This window comes from Erithacus rubecula, assembly GCF_903797595.1.
Source record: "Erithacus rubecula genome assembly, chromosome: 6".
NCBI classification, from domain to species: Eukaryota; Metazoa; Chordata; class Aves; order Passeriformes; family Muscicapidae; genus Erithacus; species Erithacus rubecula.
Window position 1 is genome coordinate 9,253,055 of NC_136688.1, and position 27,923 is coordinate 9,280,977.

At 64.7% G+C, this 27,923-nt stretch overlaps 2 protein-coding genes across 4 annotated transcripts; one reads left to right on the forward strand and one right to left on the reverse strand.

The window, feature by feature from the left end:
* Positions 1-28: 28 nt before the first annotated feature.
* Positions 29-9,234, forward strand: PLEKHG3 (pleckstrin homology and RhoGEF domain containing G3). Of its 2 annotated transcripts, none has more exons than XM_079308974.1 (15): positions 29-269; positions 3,779-4,072; positions 4,159-4,259; positions 4,349-4,418; positions 4,505-4,551; positions 4,641-4,791; positions 4,996-5,130; positions 5,238-5,420; positions 5,643-5,735; positions 5,818-5,904; positions 6,017-6,050; positions 6,136-6,243; positions 6,397-6,600; positions 6,714-6,991; positions 7,196-9,234. In XM_079308974.1, exons 1-15 carry the CDS (start codon positions 219-221, stop codon positions 8,849-8,851), a joined length of 3,492 nt encoding a protein of 1,163 aa, XP_079165100.1. In that variant the 5' UTR covers positions 29-218; the 3' UTR covers positions 8,852-9,234. The 2 variants fall into 2 exon arrangements, with proteins under 2 accessions (XP_079165100.1, XP_079165101.1); XM_079308975.1 differs by lacking the exon at positions 29-269 and adding an exon at positions 290-1,241.
* Positions 9,235-9,376: 142 nt separating this feature from the next.
* Positions 9,377-27,884, reverse strand: SPTB (spectrin beta, erythrocytic). 2 transcript variants are annotated; one of them, XM_079308971.1, is made up of 37 exons: positions 27,706-27,884; positions 25,350-25,427; positions 24,240-24,437; positions 24,014-24,165; positions 23,679-23,852; positions 23,480-23,571; positions 23,316-23,396; positions 23,108-23,223; positions 22,801-22,913; positions 22,534-22,721; positions 22,335-22,452; positions 21,825-21,983; positions 21,439-21,741; positions 21,161-21,311; positions 20,205-21,072; positions 19,984-20,121; positions 19,133-19,892; positions 18,838-19,040; positions 18,668-18,758; positions 18,446-18,592; positions 17,655-17,918; positions 17,321-17,536; positions 17,143-17,232; positions 16,770-17,045; positions 16,326-16,456; positions 15,871-16,075; positions 15,415-15,789; positions 15,037-15,281; positions 14,818-14,956; positions 14,661-14,745; positions 14,377-14,573; positions 14,182-14,291; positions 13,830-13,914; positions 11,048-11,217; positions 10,796-10,969; positions 10,682-10,724; positions 9,377-10,259 (listed from the first exon to the last, which is right to left on the reverse strand). In XM_079308971.1, the coding sequence occupies exons 3-37, from the start codon at positions 24,385-24,387 to the stop codon at positions 10,089-10,091; spliced, it is 6,978 nt and encodes a 2,325-aa protein (XP_079165097.1). In that variant the 5' UTR covers positions 24,388-24,437; positions 25,350-25,427; positions 27,706-27,884; the 3' UTR covers positions 9,377-10,088. The 2 variants fall into 2 exon arrangements, with proteins under 2 accessions (XP_079165097.1, XP_079165096.1); XM_079308970.1 differs by lacking the exon at positions 25,350-25,427.
* Between the last annotated feature and the right edge of the window lie 39 nt (positions 27,885-27,923).

The window sequence follows — 27,923 nt, forward strand, 5'->3', positions numbered from 1 at the left end:
GAAAAAGAAGGGCTGCAAGGAAAGTGGATATGGGGAGCAGGTAAGAAGGATTTAGGGAAAGGGCTTGAGGAGGGTCTGTGGAATCTGGGGCAGGACACTGGGGGACAGGACAGGAGGTCTGGTTTAGTGCCCTCAGCAGCACCCACCTGCCAGCTCCCAACACCCACCTGTGCCCATAACCTCATCCCGGCAAAGCAGCCACAGCCGCCTTCCTGGACATGCCCAGCACACCGAACCCAGCCCCTGGCAGAGCACATGCTCTCGTACGGGTGAGGGCAGCGGGGAACCCACCACCCCATGGATGCCTCACGTCCCCCCACAATACCGCACAGTGCCAGGGCTGGGCCTGGCCGGGCTCCCGCTGTGCTGGGAACAATCCGGCCTTTGAGAGGGATGCAGTGCCGGCGGCTGGAGACGCTGCCTGTAGAATGGGCCCATTCTGGTGGCAGGTGCCATGAGGGACCGGGGGCTCCAGCTGGGCCCAGCTTTATCGGGGGGTTGAAGCCCCCCGTGTTGGTGTGGGGAGATGGCACACAGCTGGATTTGGCGGCTCAGGTGCCATGGCAGTGCCAGGGCCATGCAGGAAGGAGCTGAAGTGGGATGGAGGGGCACAGTGACCAGGCCCCACCTGTGGGCACCCATCCCACCTTAACACCCTGCATCCCCCACCTGGCTGGTGGCCACGAGTGTCCGTGTCCCTGTCAGCGTCCCCTCGGGCAGGAATGGGGGGTGTCCATGGCTGGGGCTGGGACTCTTCAGGTGCCACCTGTGGGAAGGGACCCCACGGGTGACCCGGTGGCTGCGAGGTCCTGTGTGCCACGCTGGGTGCACCCCGGGACAGGATCAGGACCGTCCCGGGACCATCTCGGGACTGTGCCTGGGCGGTACCGGGACCACGCCAGAAGCACGCCTAGTTTTGGACCGGAACAGTACCGGGACCATGCCAGGAGCGCGCCCGGACAGTACCTGAACCATACCTGCACTGTGCCCGGACCGTGTCAGGACTGTACCGGAACTATGCCTGGACCGGACCGGGACCGGGACAGTACCGGCCCGTGCCCCGCGGTCACGCTGCGGTACTGTCCCGCTCCCATCCCGGGAGTACCCGTTCCCATTCCCGTTCCCGAGCCGGGCGGGGCGGCCGCTGTCCCCGCCCCGGGGCGCTCCTCGCCGCTTCCTGCGGGCACGGCCGGGACGGGGCGGGACGGGACGGGCCGGGGCGGCGGCGGTAGCGGAGCTCGGTGAGTCCGGCCCGGGCGGGAACGGGGCACGGCCGCGGGGTCCGCGGGAGGGGAGCCCGGGATCCCCGCCGGGAGGGTGGGGGCGGTCCCGAGGGTCCCCGGCAGCGGGGATCTCCCGGTGGGGCAGGATCCGGGGGTCCGGGTGCTGCAGGGGCTGTTTCATGCCGGTGAAGGGGGAGCCGGGGATCCCGGTGGAGTGGGAGTCGGTGCAGCCCGGTGGAGTGGGATCCCCGGGTCCCGATGGGGCGGGAGCCGTTGTATTCCCGCGCGGCAGGATCTGTGGGTCCCGGTGGAGCAGGATCCGTGGGTCCTGGTGGGGCAGGAGCCGCTGCATCCCGGTGGAGCAGGATTCACGGGCCCTGGTTAGGCAGGATTCGTGAGTCCTGGGATGCCTGGAGTGAGGCAGGAGCTGGGGGTCCCCACGAAGCGGGAGTTGGGGATACTGGCGTCTCCGACAGGCAGGGGACAGCAGGACCTTGGGGAGCTGGGAGACCCGGGACAGGCATCCAGAGAAATTGGGGTGGTTCTCAGGCCGAGCCGGGTATGCGGGACAGACTGTGGCTTGTGGGATGACCCCGCACAGGGGTCCCAGTGGGGAGTGGGGGTGTCCTGCGCCCCTCCTTCGGGATTAGGCGGCGCGACGCCATGGGCGCCGGGCTCTAAGAGGCTTTGTCAGCCCCGCGGGTCGGTGCCGCCTTGTCCCGGGAATGCCGTGACACGGGGACCCCCGCGGTGCCGAGCCCCCCGAATGCCCGGGGGCGGGAGCGGCGGCGCCCAGCCCGTGCCCGCCGGGCAGCGGCGGTGCCAGCCGGGGCCGGGAGCGACGGCCGCGGCAGCTGCGCCGGAGCCGGCGGCGACCTCCCCGCTCCCAAGGCCGCTGGGATTCTGGAAAATGCCTGGAAATGGTGAACCGCCTGCCCTTATATGGCTCCGGCGGGCTGGCGCGTCGCGGCCCCTCTCCCGGCGTGCCGTGCCGTGCCGTGCCGGGATCCTGGGAAAACGCCGTGGGCTGTGCCTCGCGCCCCAACTCCCGCGCTGGAATGTGCAACGGGGCCGGAGATCCCACGGTGGGGAGAAAATCCCACCTCCCTCCCGGCTCGGCTCGGCACAACAAACCCGGCCCCTGCCTCAGTTTCCCCCACGGGGGTGTTTTGGGGACCCACCGGAGCCTCCTGTTCGGCATTCCGGGGGGATCGCCCGTCCTCTGTGGTGGGGTTGGGCAGGGTCGGGGGCGTGAAGGTCAAAGCTAATCCCACCCGGAGCAGGCGGGAGCGGGAGGTGATACCGGGGGGGTAAGAGGATCAACCCCCCCATCACCGGCCCGGGATGACGGTGCCCATGGGCCGAGGCGAGTGGCCGCGGTCCCGGTGACGTGAGACCGGCGCCGTAATCCCGGTGCTTTGAGTGGATTAGGATGGCCGGAGGTGGCCTTCGGGGACGATCTGCGGTAGCCACAAATCCCCGCCCAGGTGTTAGGTGGGGGAGCTCCTGTCTCGTCCCCCAGTGCCACCTGAGGGTGCTCTCCTGTCCCCGCGGCAGGGTGGGATAGGGGTCGGGCACTGCCGGGGGGATGCTCGGGTTCTCCTGTCTCTGGTGTCACCGGCTGGGTCTCCTCCCCCCGGGGTGGAGGTGACCCTTGGACCGGACGCCCCATGCATGTAGGGGTGAGGAATTTGGGGGCTGCGGGAGCTGCTCCCCAAATCACCCAGATCCAAGGTGCCCGTGGCAGGTTGAGATGTGCCAGCACCCGGGGTCCTGGGCCGTGACACCACTGGGAACATGGGCCCGAACCCCACCTAGGAGGAACCGCGGTGGCGTTTTGGGGGGCTCCTGGCGTGCTCGGGGGAGCCCCGGGGAGGGCGGTGGCTGGATGGCGGCCACGCGGCACGGTGGGTGTGGGGAAGCGCCGGCGGGAACCGGCCGGACCGGTTGGGTGCCGGCACCGGGGGTGCCGGGGGGCTCGGGCGGCCACGCCACCGGCGCAGCACGTGGCCCTGCTCAAGGTCACTGTCCCCAGGGCCACCCGCCGCGGTGACCGGGCTCAGTGGCCTCGACACTCCCACACACTTTGCCGCTGGCCGCTGTTTTCTGGGTGTCCCAGCCGTGTTAGCAGCACTGAGCGGTTTCGGTGGCACGGGAGGATCCCGGTGGCACCGGTGGTCCGGAAGGGCGAGCCTGCGCTGAGCTCACCTGGAAGGTGTCCCGCGGGTGCGGCGGTGACGCACGGCCCTGGTGGGTGGGGGCAGAGGCTCGCTCGTCCCACCTGGTCCCAGCACGGTCCCCGCGTCTGGGATTAGGAGGAGGGGCTGAACTTCCAAATTTCAGCATTGGTGGGTGGGCTGTGCAGAGGCCCTGTTGTGTTGTACCCAGGAATTTTTGGGGTTGGGGAATGCTAGCACCCCTTGGCATAGAGGGTTTGGACATCAGGACTCTTCGTCAGGGTTCCCCCCTTTGGTGCCACATGCCACCCATACTTGGGGGCTCTCTGCACCCCCTGACCCACCATTCTCCCCCCAGAGCCGCCCTGTGCCCCACAGGTGCCAGGGGATGCCGGGATGCCGGTGCCCGCGTGCCCACAGCGCCCTGCCCTGAGCCCGGAGCCCGGCTGTGCCATGGAGGATCCGCCCAGCACCCGGACTGAGGCGTGGGCCGAGGGGCTCCACAATGCCAACAACAATGCGTCCCCGGGGGGGTGGCCGGCTGCCCGCGGCGGGCACCCCCTGGCAGCTTTCGGGAGCCCCGGGGCCAAGCCCAGCTACCTGGACCGCGTGGTGCAGGAGATCGTGGAGTCAGAGCGCACCTACGCCCGCGACCTGCGCAGCATCGTGGAGGTGGGTGCCAGGGGACACGTGGGGGCACACCCTTTAGACATGGTTTGGAGTCTAGGGGTGCAATGGTGCCACTGTGTGCCTGGCAGGGTTACCTGGGCAAGATCATCGACGCGGAGGAGCCGGTGCTGCGGCCGGAGCAGGTCAGCGCGCTCTTCGGGAACATCGAGGACATCTACGAGCTCAGCAGGTGGGAGAGCAGGTGCCACTGGTTGGTGTGACCCTGTCCCACAGGTGTGTGGGGGACAGTGGTCACCCTGTCATCTCTGTGCCCCCCAGCACCCTCCTGCAAAACCTGGAGAGCTGTGCCAATGACCCCGTGGCTGTGGCCGTGTGCTTCGTCACCCGGGTAAGGGCGAGCAAACTGGGGGGCACGGGGAGCATTGTGGGGACACTGGTCATACCAGGCTGTCACTGTGTTCCCCTTACCCGCAGAGCCAGGAATTTGCCATCTACACCCAGTACTGCAACAACTACCCCAGGTGGGTAGGGGGCACATCTGGGGAAACAGGGAGCTGGGCAGGGGGACATGGGGAGTGGGCAGGGATCTGAGCCCCCTCCCTGCCCACAGCTCTGTGGCAGCACTGACCGAGTGCATGAGGAGCAAGGTCCAGGCACGGTTCCTGCGGGAATGCCAGGAGCGGCTGCGCCATGCGCTGCCCCTCGGGGCCTACCTGCTTAAGCCTGTCCAGAGGATCCTCAAATACCACCTGCTGCTCCAGGTGAGCCCCTGGTGCCCAGCACGGCATGGTGTGGGCACCTGCTGTGGTGTGGGTGCCTGGCACAGCCCAGGGTGGCACAGGGAGTGGCTATGGGCATCTGGCCTAGCCCAGATACCAGGGGTGGCACAGGGACATGGTAGCTGGAGCAGCCCAGGCACCTGGCACGACACATTCCCATGTCCTGATGCCACGTGCTGTGCCCAGGAGATTGCCAGGCACTTCGAGCACAAGGCGGGGGACGACTACGAGCTAGTGCTGGAGGCCATCGACACCATGACCTGTGTGGCCTGGTACATCAATGACATGAAGCGCAAGCATGAGCACGCCATCCGCCAGCAGGTGGGCACTGGGGACACCAGGGAGGCACCCTGGGTGTGGTGGGTGGCACCAGGTGACACGAAATGGGCACCATGGCAGGGCTGCTGAGGCTCCTTGTCTCTGTGCAGGAGATCCAGTCGCTGCTGCTGGGCTGGAAGGGGCCGGACCTGACAAGCTACGGGGAGCTGGTGCTGGAGGGCACGTTCCGGGCACAGCGGGTGCGCCACGAGCGTGCCCTCTTCCTCTTTGACAAGGCCCTGCTCATCACCAAGCGCCGGGGCGACCACTATGTCTACAAGAGCCACATTCCGGTGCGGGAGAAGGACAGGAGACTCTGAGGGTGACGGGTGGGGAGCCCACTGGGTGCCAGGGACTCGCATGGATGGAGGAACGAGGTGGATGCCAGGAATCCCAGTGGGTGCTGGGGTTGGGGGAACTGGAGAATGCTGGGAATGGGGGAGCCGAGTGGGTGCCAGGAACCCTGGTGGGTGGTGGAGTGGGAAGTCCCAGGGTGCTGATGCCTCTCCTGGCAGTGCTCCTCGTTGATGCTGATTGAGAGCACGCGGGATTCGCTGTGCTTCAGCCTGGCACACTACAAGCATGGCAAGCAGCAGCACAGCCTGCAGGTAAAAGGGCATGGGGTGGGGGCACCCTGGTGACCCCCTGGGTCCCCCTGCCCAACCCCACCACCCTCCCTGTGCCACCCAGGCCAAGAGTGTGGAGGAGAAGCGTGTGTGGACTCACCACATCAAGCGGCTCATCCTGGAGAACCACCACGCCACCATCCCCCAAAAGGTGAGGGTGGCGGGGTGGGCACCTCAGTGACACCAGGGACCCACTGGAACAGCAAGAGGGGGCAGCTGTACCCTACCTTTGCCCCATTTCTCTCCCTCCTCCCTCCACCTAGGCTAAGGAAGCCATCCTGGAGATGGACCTGTTCTGTAAGTGCCACCAGTGCCCTACCATTCCCTCTCTGCCCTCCTCTGCACTGCCTGTTTCCACCAGTATCACTCCCTGTCCCCACAGACCCCCCACGCCTGCCCCGCTGCAGCCCCGAGCGCCTGAAGAAGAGCTGGTCCTGCCAGCCCCTGGGAGACGCTGCCACCGAGCCACTGCAGGGACGCCGGCAGTCGGGTGAGAGCCGCGTGTCACCCCTGTTCCTGCTGTCCCACGTGTTCCCACAATGCCGTCACCCCTTCGCCAGGGCCAAGCTGTGGCTGGGTGACACAATGCCCGCAGGGAGGGTAGCACTGTGTGCTGATGGTGCCCCTGTCCCTGTTCCCACAGAGCCCTTCCAGCACCAGGGGCACACGGAGACGCTGCTGGAGCGGCTGCAGGGACACGAGGGGCGCAGGCAGTCGGGTGTGGACAACGGACGGGATCAAGGGGCTCGGGGTGCTGATGAGTTGGGGGACACAGGGGTGATGCCACTGTCATCTCCCCTCCCCCCAGAGCCCACCAAGCACAACCTGTGGCACCTGGGCGAGCAAGGTGAGCTGCCACAACCGCGGCACTGGTGTGGCAGGCAGAGAGGTGGTTGGGGGCCTTGGGGGGAATTTTGGGTGTTCCCTCCACTAATGTCTGCTTTTTTCTATCTATGGCAGGGTTGAAGGTAAGGCCAGGTGTGGTGGGTTGGGGTGCCCAGTGTTTCCATCCCTGGCACAGGGTGCTGAGCCCGGCACTCACCCCCACGCAGAACACCAGCAGCGACGGGGCGCTCCTGGAAGTGGGAGAGCCACCCCAGCACCCCAGAGCCTGGGCAGTGGCTGAGGGCATGGTGGTGGAGGAAGAGGAGGAGGAGGAAGAGGAGGCTTTGAGCAAGGACTGTCAGGAGGAGCTGCAGGACACCAGGGATCTGGTGTTAGAGCCCCAGGAGGAGCAGGTACCTACACCAGCCCTTCAAACCCCAGGGAGGGCATGCAGAGCACCCCAGATCGCTTCTGGGCACTCCCACATCACTCCTGGGGTACCCCACATCACTACCAGGGCACCCCACGTTGCTCCAGTGCCCTCTCCTAGGGTCCCATGGGATTTATCCTGCTCAGAGCATCCCTAGTTCATAACTCCCCACATTTGTCTCACCCAGGCCGGGGGACCCCCATGGGTGCTGGAGGGACCCAAGCGGCCGAGCAGCTGGGGGCCAGGGAGCTGTGAGAAGGTCAGTGCAAGCCCCCGGCCCTCAGCCGGGGGTGCCCAGGGATCCAGCACCCACCCTCTGAGCAGCAGTGCTGGGGAGCACCCCACGGGCCCCAAATCCCCGTCCCTGGTGGGGACCCTGGCGCTGCCCAGTGGGGACAGGGAACCGGAGCGCGCTGCGGAGGATTTGCAGGTGCTGAGCAGCGAGGAAGAGGAAGAGGAGGAGGGGGAAGGTGCCGCCAGCATCCTGCCTCCCTCAGTGCTGGACCAGGCCAGCGTCATTGCCGAGCGGTTCGGCGGCGGCAGCAGCTTGTCCCGACGGAGCAGCCTGGCGCTGGAGGGGCCCCTGGGACGCACCCCCAGCCATGGTGGCAGCACCCTCAGCCTGGATGGGGGCCCCCCACTCGAATCTGAGGAGACAGAGGGCTCCCGCAGTGCCATCCCCTCGCCTGAGCCCTTTGCCAGAGCCCGCCGGGAGTCTCTGCTCTCCAACCGGGACCGGCTGCTCCTCGACAAGATCAAGAGCTACTATGGCCACGCCGAGCACCGTGATGCCAGTTTCGGGGTGCGCCGCCGCGAGAGCCTCTCCTTCATCCCCAAGGGGCTGGTGCGGAGCTCCGTGTGCCGCCTCAATGGGCTCCCACGGCCCCCCGAGAGCCCCGAGCCCCCCAGCCAGCCCGAGGCACCAGAGCCATGCCAGGAGAACAGGGCACAGGCACCAGAGCCGTGCCAGGAGAACGGGGCGCAGGCACCAGAGCCGTGCCAGGAGAATGGGGCACAGGCACCAGAGCCGTGCCAGGAGAATGGGGCGCAGCCCCCTGAGCCGCTGCTCATCCTGGAGGAAGATGATGTGGGCACCACGGCATCACCTCCGGGGCCACCCCCGCAGCTGCTGCTGACACCCCCTCACCTGGGCACCAAGGTGTACCAGCTGGCACGGCAGTACAGCCTCCGCATCAAGAGCCGCCGTGCCGGCTCCCGCCGTCCCCCACTGCTGCAGGAGGACGGGGACCCCCCACCCAGCGCCCCTTCGCTGGCTGTGCCGCGGGACGAGGTGCTGGCGACATCACCGTCCCCGCGAGCCCCCCGCAGCCCCTCGAGCCCCGTGGGCGCCGAACCCTTCGCCTGGCCCGACGTGCAGGAGCTCCGTGCCCGTTTCGGTGCCCCGCGGCCGCCGCCGGTGAGCCGGAGCCGCTCCGCGCCCGAAGGTCCCGCCCGCGGCGGGCGCCCGGCCGCCAAGGAGCGGGGCGGCGGCCGGAGCCGCAGCGCCGAGGCCACCGGGGGCTCCGACACCCCGAACCCGGCGCCAGCGCGGTACAGCAGTGACGGGGCGCTGTGGGTGGCGGCCGAAGCCTCTCTGGGTCCCGGGCAGCGGGTGGTGGTGCTGGAGCGGCTGCCGGAGCCCCCGGCCTACGTGCAGATCCGCTCGCCCACCACGCGGGAGAAGATCTGCCTGAAGGCGGTGGTGGAGCGCTGCAAAGCCTACCAGGCGTCCGAGGAGTACCGGCGGCGCTGCCCCGAGCCCCCCGGTAGCCCCGAGCCGCTGCGCCACGGCCTCGTCAGGGACCTGCGGCAGAAGTTTCAGACGCTCGACGCTGCCAGCTAGGGCACGGATGGGTAGAAGGGGTGGTCCTGTGGACCCCCTACCTTCCTGGGAGAAGGGGCACTACATGGACGTCGAGTCTAGTTGGAAGAAGGCTCACCCTATGGATCCTCAACCTGCCTGGGAGAAGGGGTACTGAATGGATCTGCAACTTACTTGCAAGAAGGGGCACCCCATGGCCCCCCAGCCTGTTGGGCAGAAGGAACCCGTTGGGAACTTCCAGTCTGCCCAGGAAAAGGGGCACCCCCGTAGACCGCCAGCCCTCCTGTAAGAAGGAGCACCCCACGGACACCTAGCTTGTTCAGGAGAAGGGGCACCCCCTGGCCCCCTAGCCCACAAGAAAAGGGGCGCCCCATTGACTCCCCCAACCCACCTGGCAGAAGGAGCACCTTGGGGACTCCCAGCCTGCTCTGGACAAGGGACACCCCCTGTTCTCTCTGCCCACAGGACCAGGGGCACCCCAAGAACCTCCCACTACAAGCACCAGACATCCCCAGTGCCCCGTAGGCACCCAGCACTGCACCCCGCTCGCTTTCACATCTTTATTAGAAAAAAAACCCAAACTGAACCCAAAGTTCCTCTGTGGTCGCCCGCCCCCCCCCCCCCAGGGTGTCTCGGCCCGGCTGCGGGGTGCAGGGGGGCCCCCCCACCCCGACTGGGGGGGCACGGGATGGGGGGTGCCAGAGAGGGACCCCCATGGGCTGACGCTCTTTGGTTGGTGCCCGCAGGGGCCGGGGGGTCCCCCCTCTGCACCCCCGCGCTGTGGGGCGTGGGGAGGTTATGGCTTTGGGGGGCACCCACGCGCCCCCCCGTGCGGGTGCTGGGGGGGGGTCCATGCACACCTGTGGGGCGCACACCTGTGCCGTGCGTGCGGAGGGGGGCCGGGGGTGCACCTGCATGCGGGGACACACGTGTACGGACGTGTGCGTGCAGGGACACGCGTGGGCACGGGAGGGGCACGCCCCTGGGGCGGCACCTCTGCGCAGGGGCGTGCCTGAAGCGTGTAAATGTATGTATATATATAAATACAAATATATATATATACACTGTGCACACGGACACGTGTGCTCGTGGCGGGGGCGGGGCTGGGGGGCTCCTGCCCACGCGGGACCCCCGCGTGCCCCTCTAGACCTGGTAGCACCCGAACAGGCACCACGCGCGCGTGTCCTTACGCACGTGTGGCCCCGCTGGCGTGACGTGGGGTGTCATCCCTACTTCCCCCCCCCGCCATCCAGAGGGGTTATTTCTTTTTTGGGAAGAAGCTGAAGCGTTTCTCCTTGTCCTTGCGGGGCAGGGGGGCTTCGGGGGGAGCCGGGGGTATGGGCAGGGGGAGGCTCTGCACCTTCCCGCGGCTGCCCCGGCACTCCGTGATGGCCGCGCTCAGCCCCTGCAGCCAGGCCTGCAACTCCTCCTGTGGGCACGGGGGGATGGTTGGGGGGGCTTCCCGCACCCCTCAGCAGCGTTCCAGCCAACCCCAAGGCTCCCTGGGTGATGCCAGTTGCTCCAAGTCCTGTGCAGGCACCCATGTCCCCTTGGGCACTGCCAGCCCCTCACTGTGTCCTCATGGCACCCCTGGCCATCCCCTGCTCCTCTGAGCATTGCTGACCACTGCTGGCCACGTCCCTCGGCCATCCCTGTGTATCCCAGTCACTGGTGGCCACCACCACATGCCCCTGGTGTTCCACTGGGAACAACCAGCTACCGTGTCCCTCTGGACCTCTGACCACCCATGTCCCCTTGGGCACTGCTGACCACTGCCACTTCCCCCAGCCACCCTGTGCCCCCCCTGGGCTCCACCAGCCACCCCACGTCCCCCCAGTGGCCACCCCTCACCTCATCCTTGCCATGGAACAGCCACTCGCTGCCATTGCTGAGCCTAAGGACAGAGCACAGACACCAGTGCCATGCATGCTCACCATGCCACCCCTCACAGCGCCGCGCCCTCACCTGAGCTTGAAGACGTGTTTCTTCTTCTTGTAGCCCGCGGGCACCTCGCAGCGGGCGTCCCACAGCCCCAGGGGCTCCTCGCCCTGGCACGGCAGCCCCAGCGCGCGGCTCTTGGCGTCCTTGAAGAAGGCGAGCTGGCCGCCCCGCAGGACGCAGTACCGCGTGCTCCACGACCTGCGCCGGCACCGTGTCACCGCGGGGACACCGCCCCGCCGGGGACACCGCGCTGGCCGCCGCCGCTGCCCTGCCTACCGGTTGGACGCGCGCTTGGTGGCCGCCTCCAGGTCGTGCTTGCGGCCGAGGTAGCCCTCCAGCTGGACGCTGCTGACGCGGGCGGGCAGCGTGGCCGGCTCCTCCGGCTCCTCCCGCGGCGGCCGTGGGGTCGGGGACACCGGCTCCTCGTCACCTGTCCTCGGTGCCAGCTGTCGCGAGGCAACGGCGCGGTTACGCCGCAGTGTCACCCACCCGCTGCCACCGATGGACCCGCGGCAAGGTGGTGTCCCCTCCCGGGGTGACACTGGTTCACTCCCAGGTCTGCATACCAGTGACCTTACCAGCTCCAGAATGTGGGAACTGGTGTCTACTGGTAGGACCCCAGGGAGTGGCTGGATGCCAATGCCCCCCCCCCAGTTCTGATAGGTGGGAACTGGTGACTGCTGGCAGGATCACTCAGCATCCCCATCCCAGATGTGACTCCCCAGTGAGTGTCTGGGATCCTGCTATGAGTCCAGGCTCTGTGCAGTGCCAGTGACCCTGCCAGATCCGGTGTGTGGGAAGTGATGGTTATTGGGAAGAGCCCAGTGAGCTGGGACATGGTCCAGCCCAGGGATTCAGTGTGGTGTCAACATGTGTGTGTCCACATGTCCAGTGCCATTGTGCAGAAATTGGTGACTACTGGGAGGATGCCACTGAGCAGCTGGGACATGGTCCAGCCCTAGAATCCCCAAATCTCAGTTCCAGTGACCCCACTAGCTCAGTATCTGGAAACTGGTGGGTACTGGGAAGCTCCCAGCAATCATTTGGGACCCTCAGCACAGTGCTAGTGAAGCCACCAGCTCCAGTACACAAAATCTGATGGTTTCTAGGAGGACCTCAGTGAGCAGCTGGGACATGGGCCAGCCCTGGCACCCCTGTCTCGGTGCCAGTGTCTCCTCAGATTTGGAGTGATGAGGTTGAACCAAGCTAGATAAGCAGTCCTGGGAGTCACCTCAATGTTGTTGCCAGCCCAGAGTACATGGGGACAGTGGGAGGTCTGGTTGGAGACTGTGGCATCAGTGCCATCATCTCAAGGCATCAGTGGTGCGTGAGGAAGGGGACACCCATCCACCTGGGTGCCACAGGAGGGGCTTGGCTAGGGCCCCTGTCTTCAAGGAGCCAGGAAATGCCCATGTGCCCAAGCAGGCAGTGATCTTGCCCCAGATGTGTAGTCAGGGGTCTTGTCCCCAAGCAGGTGAATGTGATCTTTTTCCCAGAGAGGCAGAAAATGTCCCAGATAGAAGGGGCTCCTGTCCCAAGGCAGGTGAATGTGATTTTTTTTCCCAGAGAGGCAGGAGATGTCCCAGGTAGAGGGGGCTCCTGTCCCCAACGAGGGAGAAGTGTCTCTGTTCATGAGCAGGCAAGTTTAGCACCCTGTCCCCAAGGAGCCAGAAGATTCTCATGTCCCCAGGAACACAGAGCAGGACCCTGTCCCCAAGGAGATGCCCCTGTCCCTGAGCCAGAAGAAGTGTTCTTGTCCCTGAGTAGGTTCTCAAGGATCTTGTTCCCAAGCAGGCTGGCTGTAAGCAGAGAGCACTCCTGTCCCCAAGCAGTTGAAATGACCACGTTCCCAAGCAGGCAGAGAGGATCCTGAGTAGCCAGAAAATGTGCATGTCCCTGTGCTGGCAGAAATGATCTTGCCCCAAAGAGCCAGGAGATGTCCATGTCCCCAAGCAGGCAGAAGCAGAAGAGGTTCCTGTCCCCAAGGAGCCAGAGGATGCCTATGTCCCTGAGTAGGCTGGCAGTAAGCAGAGAGGGCTATTGTCCCCAAGCTGATGAAAGTGGCCATGTCCCCAAGCAAGGCAGAGGGGTACACTGTCCCTGAGTAGCCAGAAGACCCCCACATCCCTTATCAGGCACAAATAAGCTTGTTCTCATGTAGGCGCTCAAGGATCCTGTCCCCGGGCAGGGGAGAGTGATCTGGTCCCTGAGAAGCCAGGAGATGCCCATGTCCCCAGGCAGGCAGAAGGGGTTCCTGTCCCCAGGCAGAGAGCCATCATCCCTGGGCAGGCAGAGCAGCAGGAGGAGCAGAGAGCTGGCAGCGAGAACAGGGGCTGGCACACGGTGACAGTGCCCTGTAGGCAACAATTCCTGCCTTGCAGGGTGACAATGCTGCAGGGTGTAATGATGCCCCACAGGGTGCTGATGCCTTGTACAGTGACAACATCCCACGGGTGATGATGCCCCACAGGGTGACAGTGCCCCACGGGGTGACAATGCTCCATACGGTGACTGTGTCTCTTGGGATGATGATGCTCCACAGGGTGACAATACCCCACAGGGTGAATGTTCCCTGCAGGGTGCCAATGTCCTGCACGGTTCAAATGATGTCCCACAGGGTGACATTGCCCCACAGGCTGATGATGCCCCGCAGGGTGCTGATGTCCCATACAGCAATGATGTCCCTTGGGGTGACACGGTGGCCCCAGGGCAGACACTCCAACTCTGGCTGCTGCACAGATCCCAGACACACACATACACCATGGGTGCCACCCCCAATGTCACCGCAACAGTTGGGGCAAAAGGTACCCCAGTACTGCAGTGCCCCTCTGCCCATCTGGCCTTTTTGGGGTAATGCAACATTTATTCAACACAAGGCAAGGACAAGGTGAGGGTTGGGAATGCTGGGATTTGTCAACAGAATGAGGTCATGGTAACAGGGAGTGCCAGGAGCTGTGGGACATGCAGGGACACATTTTTTGCATTCAGGGACACCTTTTTGCATGCAGGGACACCTTTTTGCATGCAGGGAAGGTAAAAGCTAAACTCAAGAACTGACCGGCTCTGTTCCATCTGTAGTGGGCAGCGAAGTGTCCTGTGTGCTCACATCCTTCTTCTCCTCCTCTTCCTCCTCCTCCTCAGACCTGCACAGGGAAACAGCTGGTCAGCATCCCCATTCTAGACATGATCCCACAGGGATGGGCCTGGCTGGTGCTCTCCGATCTCCCCTGAGGGATAGAAGCCCTGTCAGAGTGAGGCTTGGCCTTCATCTCTCCCATAGGCATCAATTTATTGCTTGGCAAATGCAAATGGCTAAAAATCCCCTTAATGCTAAAATACCTTAATGGTTCGAGAAGAGGGATGTGGGAATAGTGTCCCTGGTCACATGGGATGAGGGTGGCATCCCTTACCCAGCCTCCAGTTCCCCATCCAGATCCAGGCAGTAGTCAGGAGCTTCAGAGCGCGTCGTCCCATCCCGCACCAGCCCCTCGCGCAGAGACCGCCCGCCCAGGAGCTCCAGCTGCCAGGCAAGGAGAGAAGATGGTGAGGGATGGGGAGGAGAGTGGGGCAGGGCAGGCAGAGGCCTCATCCCGAGCCTTCCTCACCGTTGTCAGCTTCCTGAGGGCGGCAATGCGCTCCTCCCAAGTGGCGGAGGACTTCTCAAAAGCCTCGTGCCGCTTCAGCAGCTTCTCCACCGCATCCACCGTCTGCCCGTAGTCGCTGCTGGCCAGGTAGGGCTCCTGAGCCATGAGCCACGACTCGGCCACCGAGGCGTCGCGGGAGAACTGGCACACCTCCAGCACTGTGGGAGGGATGGGCAGCGCTCAGTCCCTGGACCACCCACCCCTGGCACTGCCACACTCCTCCCTGGCACCCCCGGCACACTCACGCAGCCGCAGCCGCTCCCAGCGCTGCTCCCACATCTCCATCATGGCTTTCCTCTTGTCCACCAGCTCCACCAGCTTCGCCTTGATCTGTGAGGGGATGCTGTTAGGGGGTTGCCCAGATGGCATCACCCCACCACCCCCTACCCCCGATTCCCTCACCTCTGGTGAGTCCTGGTGCTTGCGCTGCAGCAGCTTCTTGCCCAGCTCGATGCAGTTGGTGAAGTTCTTTCCTCGAGCATCCACCTCAGCCTTAATTCCCTGGTGGTATTTCATCAGCAGCTCCACTGAGGAGACATCCCTAAGGACACAGAGGCACCAGGGTCAGTGGTGCTATCGGTTCCACATCCCATTCCAGGTGCTTGCTGGATGCATCCATACCTGGGTTTCTCCTGTGTCTCAATCTGCCGGACAGTGCTCTCCATCCAGGAGAGCAGATCCCGTGCCATGCTGAAGAAGCGGTGCTTGTCAGCCGTGTCCGTCAGCCGTGCCCGGCGCCCGCTGCATGCTTCCAGCAGCTCCTGCAGAGCTCGGGACACCTCCTGCTCCTGCTCCTGGATTCCAGCTGCCTTCTCACCGGCATAGGCAGTCTGCAGACGTGCTGCTGTCTCCCGAAACTGCTGCACCTGCACGAACCACAGAACAGCTTGGGTTGGAAAGGACCTCAAAGACCGTTAAGCCCAGCCTCCCACCATGGGTAGGGACACCTTCCACAAGAGAATGCGGACTGCTGGCATCCACATCAGGTTGGAGCCTCACCTGTGCCTCCAGCAGCTGAAGGTCCCTCTCAAAGGCATTGTGCATGCGGTGGAAAGCCTCCACCGTGCCGGCATCCTCTCCCAGATCCTGGGGCAGTTCCTGGCGCCGGGCGGCGATGAGGGCCAGCAGCTCAGCACCGTCGTAGAAGTATTTGTGGAGGTCATGGGAGGCGGCGAGGAGCTGCATGCGGGTGTCGATCAGCTCCAGGAGGTCGGCCCAGCTCTCGTTCAGGCCGTCCTTCCACTCAGCTATGGTGGCCGCCTCGATGTGCCCCGCGTCAATGAGGTCCTCAATGGTCAGGTTCACCCGGTCCACACGCTCCTGCCCCACGCTCCCTGTCTCCCGCGCAAACTCACGAAACTTCTCCCGCAGGAGCTGCAAGGAGGGAAGAGAAGAGTCAATTCACCCCTCTCAAGCCACCCGCCAGCATTGCCACATCCACCCCATCACCCTCACCATGACATGGTCCAGGTCCTGCCCCATCTCCGGGGAGGAAGCAACCACGTCACGCTCGGCAATCCACTGCTCCAGCTCTTCCACCTCCCGCTTCAGCTGGAAGAGGTTGGACATGTTCTCCAGGCGCCGGCGGCGCTCCTCGGCCGCCTCCTTCAGCCCCGCGTAGTGCTTGTCCACCTGGCCCTGCAGCCGGATGATCTGCTCCCTGCGCGGCCCCGGCACACACACACACAGTTCTCACCCACGAAAAAACATCCCCAACCCACCCGTGTTGGCATCCGGGGGGGTTGGGGGTGAAGGACCCGCTCTGTGCTCCCCACGTCCCTCTCCGACCATCTCCCTGCCCAACTGGAGCAGCTGACACTGCCAGAGCTCCAACCAAACCCCCCACCCACGCAGTGCTGAGGGAACGGGGGTCGCCCCAAAGGACAGGGGACATGTGACGTGGCACCTACCCCTCGGGGTGGCCGGCAGAGAGCAGCTGCTGTGCCCTCCCTGCCAGCTCCTTGATGGTTTGTCCGTAGTCCTCGATGGAGCGCAGCTGCCGGACATGTCTCTTCAGCATCATCAAGCAGCTCTCCTCATCCTATGGCATGGAAAACATCGATGCCATCAGCACCTGGCGTGGTTGGGGGACAGGGACTAGGGTCTAGACTTGGCACCTGCCCTACAGAATGTTCTGGCTCCATCTGATGCCACAGGGAGCAATGGTGAGCTCAGTGGGGCATGGCATGGAATGGGATGGATGGTGTGTAATGGCATGGAAACACATTAAGAGCAGGACACAGCCACATGTGGATGATGTTCAACAGCGTAGCACCACCAGGGTCAACACTGTGCATCCCAGCAAGGCATGGCCCATGCAGCACAAACCCCCCAAACACGGATCAGCTCCTCACCTTCGGTTTCTCCTCGGGTCCCATGAAGAGCTCCTGCTCGCTGACCCAGGCCTCGGCCTCATCGGCATCCAGGTAGTACTGCTGGGCCTCTTCGGCCTCCCGCAGGCGCCGGTGCCGCGCGGCCGCCTCCTCCTGCAGCGCCTCCCACAGCGCCCGCAGCTCCCGCGCCTGCGCCGCCAGCTCCGGGCCCGGCTCCTCGCCGCTCCCCGCCGCCTCTCCCCGCCTCAGCACCTCACCCAGGCGCGGGGCATGGCCTGCCAGCTCCTTCTGCAGGGTCTGCCAGCAGGAGGGATGTCAGAGTGAGAGTCACACATGGGATGGATCCCGAGGGGTGACCTGGGGTGGTGGCTGTTGCTTCAGTACCCAGGCTCACCTCATTCCTCTTGGTCAGGCGCTGCACGCTTGGCAGGTCGGTGCCGTGATCCGTTGACTTCGCCAGGGAAAGCCTCTCCTGCACCCACAGCTGTGGGAAGGAGCACCCATTGAGTCCCCTGCAGCACCCATGGGGGTACCCCCAGCCCTCCAGCCCCCGTCACAGCAAGGATACTCACCGTCTCATCCTCCAGATCCCGCCCCAGCTGGTACATGGCCTTGGCAGTCTCCAGCTCCTTCCTCTTCCTCTCCAGTGGCTCCAGCAGCTCAAGAACTCGCTGCCGGAGCATCTGCTCCTGCCTGGTGGTATCTGGCACGTCCCCAGCACCAGGCGTGCCCTGCCACCCCAGTTCCTCCAGCTCCTTCATCCATGTTCTCACTTGCTCTTCCAGTCTCTGGCAGGGAAAATCCATATGAGTTAGGGATCTGAGCCGAGATGGAGAACCCCAGTCCCATTTGAGAACAAACTTCATCGCCTTGGCCCTCCTGACCCAGTGAGGTGCCAGTACCCACCGTCAACCTCTTGAGCAGCAGGTTGGTGGCGGTGAGGTCCTTGACCTTCTCGGCATGGCGCAGCTCCTCCTGCGCCCGCCCCAGCCAGCTCTCCAGCTCCCCGTAGCTGCGGGCGTACAGTGCCGAGCGCTCGGCCTCGAACAGCTGCCGGCCCTTGTCCTCGGCAGCGCCGCGCAGCTCGGCCCAGCGCCGGCGCAGCTCCTCCAGCCGCTGCATCACCACCGCACCGTACTGTGGCTTGCGCGCGGCCAGCTCCGTCCCCTCCTGCGGCAACGGCACAGGGGAGGGTGGTCACCACGGCACGGGGACATCCCACCCCATGCAGCAGGCTGGGAGCATCCCATAGTCCTGGAATCGTTAAGGCTGGAAGACACCTCTCGGGCCATTGAGTTCAACCATTCCCCCAGAACTGCCACTGACCCATGTCCCCAAATGCCATGTCCACAGAGCTTTTAAATCCCTCCAGGGATGGGGATTCTACCACTACCATGGGCAGTCTATTCCAGGGCTGCACAACCCTTTCCCTGGAGAAATTTTCCTTGATATCCAATCAAAACCTCTCCTGGTGCAACTTGAAGTTGTTTCCTCTTGTCCTTTCCCTTGTTTCCTGGGAGCAGAATGCCAACCCCCAGCTGGCTGCACCCTCCTGTCAGACAGTTGTAGACAGCAGGAAGGTCCCCCTTGAGCCTCCTTTTCTCCAGGCCAAACCTCCCAGCTCCCTCAGCAATTCCTCATGCCCCAGACTCTTCCCCAACTCCATTCCCCCTCTCCGATCACGTGCTGGCACCCACCGCCTCAATCTTCTCCAGCCAGCTCTGGTTGGGTGCCAGCTCAGCCATGAATGCCTGGTGCTTCTGCCACTTGCTGTGGAGACCACGGGCTTCTCCATAGGAGACATCCTGAGCCATCAGCATCTTCTCATCCACCCAGGAATCAAACTGCAGGGAAGGGGAGTCAGTGCTCAGCCAGTGGGGACCCCCCCAGGGAGACCACCAGCCATGCTGCATTCCTACCTCGCAGCAGCTCTGCAGGAAGGTCTGTAGGTCGTGGTTGTCCTGCATCAGACCCGCTGCCTCCTCCACCTTGTCCATGACAGCTCCATGCCTGGCAGGGAACCATGGAACCAGCATCAGCCCCTCTGCCCACACTGCCCATCCACCCGCCGGCCCTGTGCCGCACTTACCGCTCCTGGAGAGTTCGGCACTTCTCGGAAATCTTCTCGGCAAAGATGTTCTCCTCAGCCACTAGCTTGGTGCCACCAACCACCACCTCCGGGACCTTCTTGGCGTTGCTCTCCACATCAGCACGGAAGTTCTGGAAGCGGTGCAGGGCAGCAGCCGAGCCCTCCAGTGTAGAGGGCAGCTCCAGGTGGGACAGCGTGTACTCCTGAGGGACACAGCAAGGGATCGTTGCACAATCACCCTTTTTTGGGATGCCCACAAGCCAAGAGACCCAAAGGACATCGCTTGAGCACCCACCTGTTTGGTGAGGAGGATCTCCGCCTGCTTGGTGTCACGAAGGAACTCCTGGAAGTTGCGGCACTGGGTGAGGAAGCGCTTCCGAGCCTCTGCCATCTTTCCCAGGGCAGCCCAGCCGTCCTTCACGCCGCCCAGGCGCTGCCGCAGCCCCTCGTACTCGGGGTCCGTCTGTCCCCCCAGCACCCGCTCCCCCGCCTCCGCCAAGGCGGCAAAGGCTCCCGCGTGCTCCTCGGCGTCGCGCCGCGCCGCTTCGTGCCGCTGCAGCATCTCCTCCGCCTCCCCCAGCGACGCCGGCACCTCATCGACGGCCGCCACGGCTTTCTGAGCACCAAAGAGCCATGCCTGGAAGTCATCCAGGTCCTGCAGGAAACTCCGCAGCTGCCCGGCTTCCCCCAGGGACGCTGCGCGCTCTGCCAGGGCCGCCTGCAGCTCGTCCCAGGCGGACGTGGCCACCGCCAGCTTCTGGGCCACCTCGGTGGCCGCCTCGGGCCGCTCCTCGGCCAGGCGCTCGGCCTGGGAGCGCAGGGCGGCCAGGCGGTCCTGGGCCACCGCCAGCTCCCGCTCGATGCCGTACAGCTTGCGCTGCGTGGCCAGCACGCCGGCCAGGTCACGGCCCAGCTCGGCCGTGGCCTCCACCGCCCGCGCTTTGCTCCGCAGCCATTTCTGGGTCTCCTCGGACTCCAGGTTGTAGTTGAGGAGGCGCAGCGCCGAGCCCACCACCCGCCGGCGCTCTGACACCAGCTCCCGGAACCGGCCCCACCTGCGGGACACAGGTGGGGGATGGATGGCAGGGAATTCACCACCACTGTCATGGTGTCACCCACCCGCCCCGGCACCCCCCGCCGCCGTACCTCTCGTTGAGCTGCTCCCGGCACTGCCGGACCTGGGGGCTCCGGGGGTGCCCGCTAGCCAGGAGCCCGTCCGCTGCCTGGTTGACTGCGGTGATCTGGGAAGCCACGGTGGCCATATCTTGCTCCAGCCCATCCAACCTACGGGGACGTCCAGACTTAGAAGGAGCAGCAATTTGGGACAGAGCACAGCAGCACCGCCACGGCAGGGGCTCCATCCCTACCTGCGCTGCGTCACGTCCAGGTCCTCCAGCGTCTGAGGCACCTCCAGCTCTGCCAGCCAGGTCTCCTTGGAGCCCATCCAGAGATGGCAGGCGTCGCTCTCCCCGAAAACAGTGTAGAGGTCCAGGGCATCCTGCAGCTGGCGGCCGCGGCGCTCGGCCAGCGCGGTGGCCTCGGCGTGCAGCTCCCGCAGGGTGGCCAGCCGGCTCTGCGCCTCGGGGCCAGCGCGCAGCTCCGGCGGGAAGCCCTCGGCCTGCTGCGCCAGCCTGTCCAGCTGCTCCCGGGCGGCCGCCAGCTCGTCCAGCAGCTCCTGGTGCTGCCGCAGCAGGACAAGTGTGCGGGATTCATCCTGGCCCAGCTCCTCGGCGGCCGCCCGCCGGCGGGCATCCTGCAGCCCCTCCGCCAGCTCCTCCACCTCTGCCTGGAACTGGAAGAAGCCCTCGGCTTCCCGCAAGCCGCGCCGTCGGAACGCCGCCAGCTCCTCCAGCTGCGCCCACAGCGCCCGCACGGCCGCCCCCCGCTCCCGCAGCCGCTCGGCCGCCCAGCCCGCGGCCGCCAGCCCCTCGCCCACCGCCAGCGCCTGCTCCAGCCGCCCGCCCCGGCTCCGCAGCTCGGCCTCGAAGGCAGCGTGCCGGCGCTGCAGCAGCAGCACGCCCGGCAGGTCCTTCCCGAAGTCCAGGGAGGAGTAGAGCTGCTCCTGCTCCTTGATCCAGCTCTCCGCCTCATCCAGCTCCCACAGGCAGGTCCAGAGGGAGCGGGATTGCTCCAGCAAGGCTCTCCTCCGCGCCGCCAGCACCTGCAGCTCTCGCCGGCACATCTCCAGGTGGCTCACGCGGTCCCGGATGACTTTGGGGTCACAGGGACGGTAGCCTGGGCAGGGAGCAGGGTGGGTGGCTGTCAGTACAGTGTCCTTTCACTTGGCCACCCCAGGGATGCAGGGGTGTCCTGGCACACCTACCCTCAGCATCAGCAAAGCGGAGGGCGGCAGCGCTGATGGCCCGGGTCTTCTCTGCCTGTACGGCCATGTCAGCCTCCAGCAGACGATGGGTCTGCAGCAGCTCCTCTGCTTCCAGGAGGTGCTTCCCAGATTCGGGAGATGCCAGCTTCACCTGCAGGAGACCCTCAGCTGTTACCCACTGACACCCAAACCCAACATCTCATCTCCCTCCCTAGTGAACTCCCACCAACACCTGGTGGGACAAAGACACCTCACCCATGGTGACACCCACAGCTCACCTTGACCTCATCCATCCAGTCGATGCAATGGAGCATCTCCTGGAAGAGGTGCTGCAGGGTGAGGTTCATCTCTAGGCGCTGGCGCCGTGCAGCCAGCAGCTCCAGGAGCTGCTCCCAGAGCCGCAGGATGTTGTCCTTCCGCCCATTGATGCGCTGGATGTCGTGGTAGCCCTCCAGCTCCAGCTCCTTGGCCACCGCCTCTATGGCCTGCACCCTCTCCCTGTAGGCAGCCGTGTCTGTCTCAATGGCCTCGTGCTTCTTCTTGGCCGCCTCCACTGCCGCCAGGTCCTGCCCGAAGTTGTCCTGCCCCGGCACAGAGCCTGTGGTGAGGCTCTGGTGAGCTCTCCAGGGTGGAGGTCCCCGGGGTGGGTGGTGCCCCTCCTCACCTGGGCCACCAGGCGCTGGTTCTCGCTCAGCCAGGCCTCCCTCATGGCTGCTTTGCGGTCGAAGCGCCGTGCCAGCTGCTCCAGCTTCTCCTGACGGATCAGCTCGTTGCGCAGCGCCAGCTCCCGCTCGTGCTCCGCTTTCTCCAGCTGCTCCCAGGCCTGGAAAAAGGTGGCACTGCACAAGTGCACCTGTATCCCACGTCTCCTCACCCATCCATGTCTTCTTCTGATAGTGAACCCTAGCATGACCCCCAGGTGGAGGAACACAGCCTGCCATGGGATGAATCAGTCCTATCCCAGTATGGATTCAGCATGTCCTGGGATGGACCTGAACTACCTCAGGAGATGGACTCAACCTGTCCCAGTGCCCATCCCAGCCTGCCCAAGGACCTGAACAGCTCAGGGATGGACCCAGTCTGCCTCAGGAGAGGAATTCACTTTCCCCCAGGAGATGGACCTGACCTGACCACAGAAGACAGCCCCCAGCTACTGAGCAGATGGAGCCCATACCCGGTTGATGTCAGAGACCAGGCGCCCTTCGTGTGGGGTGTAGACACGCTGGTTGTTGGCCCTCATCCGCGACTGGATGGTGAACAGTAGCACCTCCAGGTTGCCCTTCTCCTGAAACCTGCCCCAGAGAGAGCTCAGCTTTGGGCACCCTTGGGTGCCCCACACCACCGGGTGGGCATGGGGAGCAGGGGGCTCTTACTTGGGGGGCTTCTCCACGGTGCGGTAGGTGCTGAAGGCTTGCAGCTGGTGCTGCACCCCTGCCAGCGAGTTGGCGAAGCTGCGGCTGTTGAGGGAGGCGATGGTCTGCTCGATCCAGGTGAGCAGGTCGGATGCCAGCCCCCCGTAGCCCTCGATCATCCGTTCTGTCTCCTTGGCGTGCTCGATGACCTGCAGCGGGAGCAGGGGTGAGCACGAGGAGCCAGCACCCCAAAAGAACAGCCCTGACCACCTCAATGCCATTCCCTACCTTGCCCAGGCGCCTTCCCTCCACTTCCAGCACCTTCATCTTGGAGAAGTAGTGGTAGAAGGCCACCACGTAGGTGATGATGGACTTCTCATCTGGGTTCTCGGTGAACACATCTGCCCGGTGTGAGCAAGAGGCATCACTCCTGACCCAACCTTGACCCACCTCACAGGCCACCACAGCCTCATGGGGTCCCTCCTGTGCCCACCCAGGCCCTCCAACCGAGTATTGGGAACCTCTCTGTGCTCCATGGAGCTTGGGAATGTCCCAGGGGAAACTGAGGCAGGAGGACTGGCAGCAAGTGCCTCACCTTCAGGGTCAAGGAGAGGGGTGATGCCCAGGTGCCGCTCTGCCACGCTGAACGCATGCTCCAGGTTGTGCCGGGCATTGGATTTGGTAAGGTTTTGGAAGTCAACCAGTTCAGGCCTGGGAACAGAGGGCATGAGACAACGGTGACACACCTGTGGGACATCTCTTGGTGCCATTGCCACCCTGGTGCCTGCTGCTGTGCCACCTACCTGTGCCTGTGGATGAGGGCATTGAAGGCCAGTCCGTCCTTCCAGCTCGAGGTGAAGTTGGTGACATTCACATGGGGGTAACTGCAATGGGGACAGGGTGTCACTGTCACCCACCAGACACTCCCAGACCCCAACATGGTTGTGGTGAGGGTCCCACCACCTACCCTGCTGTCTTCATCTGGCACCAGAGCAGCAGTGCATCCCTGGCAGAGCGTGTCTCCCGGCCCTCCTGCGTCTCCACAATGATGTCCTGAATCTGGAGACAAAAAGACATTCTGGTGTTGTACAGCAGCTCATGGAGGATGTCTCCTACTTGGGAATGAGGCATGAAGCAGAGGGATGCCCCAAACCACCTGTCCTCACCTGGAAGCGGAGGATGATGGTCCAGATGAGGCCGAGGACGAGGCGGTGGTTGCCATCCACGATATCGTGAGAGCCCATGTTCTCCAGGTGCACCCGCTGCTCCTTCAGGAACTGCAGCGCCTTGTCCACATTCTCCAGGCAGTGGATCCGCATCCGGCCCTTGGTGGGCTTGGGCTGGGGCATGACAGTGCTCAGCACCCTCCCTTCCACAGCTACCCCAAGCCCTGCCAGACCCATGCTGCCACCCCCAACCCTTGGCCAACACCAGGAGAGATGGTGTGGCGTGGCTTGGCAGGCCACAGGTCCCAGGGTCTCCAGCCGGAAGGGATTCCTACCAGAAGCTCTCCTGACAGCACTTCCAGGAGCTTGATGAGCACCCGCCCGTCCCGGAGGTCCATGTAGAGGTCCGAGATGCGGCAGGTGACACGAGCCAGGTGCGAGTTCACCCACTTGGTGAAGGTTTTCTTCTGCACGGCCTCCCGCTCATCTGCAGGGACAGCGGGCACAGGGTCACCCACAGCGGGGACAGCCCAGGTGGGACCGAGGGGACCCGCCACCCACCTGCCAGGGCTTTGATGCGGGAGCGCTCGAAGAGCCGCGCGGAGCTGTTGTCATTGTCCAGCTCGTCGTCGGACGCGTCCCAGCGGACATTGATGCGGCTGTACTGCTGCTGCAGCTCCAGCTGCTCGTAGTCATTGGCCGAGGTCATGGTCCCCGTGTGCCCCGGCCCGGTGGCCGTCGGCTACCGGTGAGAGGCCCCTGGGGGACAGCAGGGCCGTGAGCATCGGCGCGGCAGCGGCGGCTCACCGGCCCTGCGGCACGTGGGGATTTGCGGCTCAGAGCCTCGGGATAAGCTGCTCAGAGGGATTTAGCCTCGCCCCACCCAGGTGTTGGGGGGGCACCTGGCAGCTGCCCGCTCCAGGACCCCCGTGCTGAGCCCCGCCGAGCCGTGCTAATGGCTATTTACGGTGCTGCGTCCTCGCCCCGGTCCCTCTGCCCAGCTGAAACCCCAGCCAGCTCCCCAGAGGTGTCTGTTCAATCCTTGGATGCCCCCAGGGAAAGGGGCTGCTCACCCCACCCCAACTCCTGTGCAGCACAGGGGCTTCATCAGCACTGGTGGCAGAAAGTGGGTGACAGCTGCCGGCAGGGGGGGGCCACCCACCCCCGGGGACATTTGAGACACAGATAGGACATGACTGATATCTAAAAATGCCTCTGAGCAGCTGTCGGTGGCTGCTGGGGCCCCTGAGGGGTGTGAGGAGATGGGCTGGGGCTCCACACAGCCAGCAGCATGTTCAGGACCCACCCTGCAACCCAGAGCTGCACAGAGCCCTCAGCTGAGGCTGCCAGGGGGAACCCCATGTACCCCAAATCCCTGCTGTCCCTGTGAACTGTGACAACCTATGGGCCCCCAGGTCCCCCTCGGGTGCCCCGGGCATCCCCCAGGTCCCCCCTGGCAGGGTTATCGGGGCAGCCCAGGCTGTGCCACACCCCAACTCCACACCCTAATCGGGGTTGTGCAGGCAGGGCCTTGGCGTGGACCTGGAGGCACCAGGAGCGTGCAAGGACACGGAGGAGCATGCAGGAGTGTGGGCAGTGCAGCAAGGACAGGAGCACACCAGGGTGTGCAAGTGTGAGGAAGGGCATGGAGAAGGGTGGCAGAGTGTGTACCTGTGAGCCAGGACATGCAGGGACTCGTCACAGCATCCACATGTGAACGGGGACATACAGAAGTGTGACAGAGTGCGCCTGTGAGCAAGGACACACAGGGACATGCCAGAGCGTGCACAGGTGAACAAGGACAAGTAAAAATGTGCCAGAGTGTGTCTGCCTGAGCAAGGACACATCACAGCGTGCATGGGACACACACAGCAGGCACACGAGTGGGTGCAGGGCCATGCACGTGTGTGCCAGGGCAGGCAGGAGGGTGCAGCCCCTCGTGCTGTGACTCTGTGCCTCTGCCAGAGCATCCAGCTCGCCATGGCAGGAAAGCCCTGTGGGAGACCAAATTTCTGGGTTTTGTCCCCAAAACTTCAGAGACTGCCAGCAGGATGGATGTTCTAAGTAGTGCCAGATCTCTGCAAGATACCTCAGTTCTAACTGTCCCCGACAACACAGCAGCGGGGCCATGGCTGCGAGCATCCAGGGAGGAGAAAGAGGAGGAGGAGGAGGAGGAGGAGGAAGAGGAGGAGGAGGAGATGACGCCGATGGGAGCAGGCCCATGGGAGCATTCCGAGCGCGGGCGCTCGCCCACCCTTTAAATCTCCCTCCGCCGCACCGGCGCCTGCCGAGCATCCCTCCCTGCCACAGCCACGCCGCCACCAGCGCCCGCCACCCGGGAATTGTCATTCCTGCCGCTCAGCGTGCGGAAAGCGGGGAATGCCAGCATGCCGGCCTCGCCGCCAGCATCCTGCGGCCGTGGCCCGGGCAGCGTCGCCTTCCCCGGCCAGCAGCTCAGCACGGTGAATCAGCACTTCCCGGTGAGGGGCTGGCACCGTGCCACCACCACGGTCCCCCCGCTGGGCACAGGGAATGTCCCCCCACACCCCAAGGGCGGCCAGGGCCGCGGTTGGCACCTGGCACCTACGGCACCCACAAACCCATTCCCTGGCTCATCCCTCACAGCCACAGCGTGCTGTCGGAAAGCCCGTTTCCAGTGCACAGAAACTCATCAGAATCCCCCAAAACACCCCAAAATTCTTCCCCATCACCGCCACACAGATCCTGGCGTGTCCCCATTGCCCCACTTCACCAAAACACTTGGATTTGGCAGCTTCCGCACGTCCACAAGCAGCCGCGCTCCGGTTGGGAAGGGGCAGGAGCCGGGGGGCATCCCCCCAGCCCCCCAACAGTCTCCTGCCTGCCAGGCACGGGGCCAGGGCCGGGAGCAGATGGTTCCTCTCGGCACGGCCGCACGGCACAGCACGGGGCGCTCGGGCACGGCACGGCTCCTCTGGCTGCGATGCCCTGCTCCGGCCAGGGCTCCCCGGCCACGCTCCCACCCGCCAGGAGAATTTGGGCTTCCCCAGGGCCACATGCCGGCCGTGCCAGGATTGTCCCATGTCACCCAAGCCGGTGACACGCACACACGTGCTGACACTCCACAGACATTTTTGGCTATAAATAGGCCTCCCCTGAGCACGGCGCCAGCCGAGCCCCGCTCCCTTCTTAGGAGCTGCCCCCCAAAATCACCAGACAGTGCCCCAAAACCACACAATAGCTATCAAATACTCCATGGGGAGCCATGCTGGCACCCAGCAGGGTTTTCTGAGTCTCCTGTGCTTGCCACCGTCTTCCAGGGTGCCCCAATCCCCTGCTTTGGGAGCAGAGATTTATAAAGGGAAAAGCTGGGAAATCAGGCCTGGGGGGCCCCCAGGTTATTGGGGTGAGGGTAAGCATTCCCTCAGTTCAATGCCCACCCGGGAGTATCCTCCTGTCACTGAGATAAGGGGGCCCAAGGGCACAGCACCCCAAAAACCCTTCCCAGTAACTCCAGTTTGTCCAGTTGCTAAAAAACTGGGGGACAAAGTGGGTTGGGTGATGTGTCCCACCAAGACCCTCAGGACTCAGCTTTTCCACCACCTCCTAACACTGCTGGGAGCACCAAGGACTGGTGTGGGGAACCCTCCAGGGGTTGGCACCCCAGGAAAAGTGTCCCCAGGGTGTCCCCAGGCTGTCCCCAGGGTGTCCCTAGAAAGTCACCGTCACTCGCTCGCCCCGTCCTTCCCGAAAGCAGCCCCGAGGGACACGGGGTGCCAGCAGACCCCCCGCCGCAGGGCGAAAAGGGGGTTCAGGCTCCCCGGAGGGCTCTTCACCCCCGCCACCAAACTTTCCTCCGTGCCCACCGTCTCCCCCCCCGGTACCGCGCCCGGTGTTCGGTGCCGCACCCCCACCCGGTGTCCCCGGGGCGGGCAGCGCCTGCCGGTGCCCCCCTCCCCGCACGTCCCCGGGGACCGGCGCCTCCCGCTGTCCCCCGGTGCCTCCCGTGTTCCCCGGAGCGGCGCATCCCGGTGCCGCGGGGTCTCACCTGCGCGGGGCGGCGGGCGGGCGAGCGGCGGCGGCGGCGGCGGGGCCGGTGCGGGAGCGGGGCGAGGGGAGAGGAGCCGCCCTGCACCTCGATATAAATAACATCTGTGCGCGCAGGGACATATCGCTGCCCGGCCCCGTTAGCCCCGCTCACCCCCCGGGAGGGCCGGACCGGGCGGGCGGGGACGGGGATGGGCGCAGGGACGGGGACGGGCCGCC

What these genes read in the sequence shown, in the direction of transcription:
- PLEKHG3 (XM_079308974.1), top strand. Translation starts at nt 219, where the DNA reads ATGCCCAGCACACCGAACCCAGCCCCTGGCAGAGCACATGCTCTCGTA. An exon ending in AGCACGCCATCCGCCAGCAG is followed by an intron (nt 5,131 to 5,237) that starts GTGGGCACTGGG and finishes GTCTCTGTGCAG; the next exon opens with GAGATCCAGTCGCTGCTGCT. An exon ending in TCTACAAGAGCCACATTCCG is followed by an intron (nt 5,421 to 5,642) that starts GTGCGGGAGAAG and finishes CTCTCCTGGCAG; the next exon opens with TGCTCCTCGTTGATGCTGAT.
- SPTB (XM_079308970.1), bottom strand. Translation starts at nt 24,387, where the DNA reads ATGACCTCGGCCAATGACTACGAGCAGCTGGAGCTGCAGCAGCAGTAC. An exon ending in GGGATCTGGAGGATGAGACG is followed by an intron (nt 17,233 to 17,320) that starts GTGAGTATCCTT and finishes TCCTTCCCACAG; the next exon opens with CTGTGGGTGCAGGAGAGGCT. An exon ending in CCCTCAGGAAGCTGACAACG is followed by an intron (nt 14,292 to 14,376) that starts GTGAGGAAGGCT and finishes CTTGCCTGGCAG; the next exon opens with CTGGAGCTCCTGGGCGGGCG.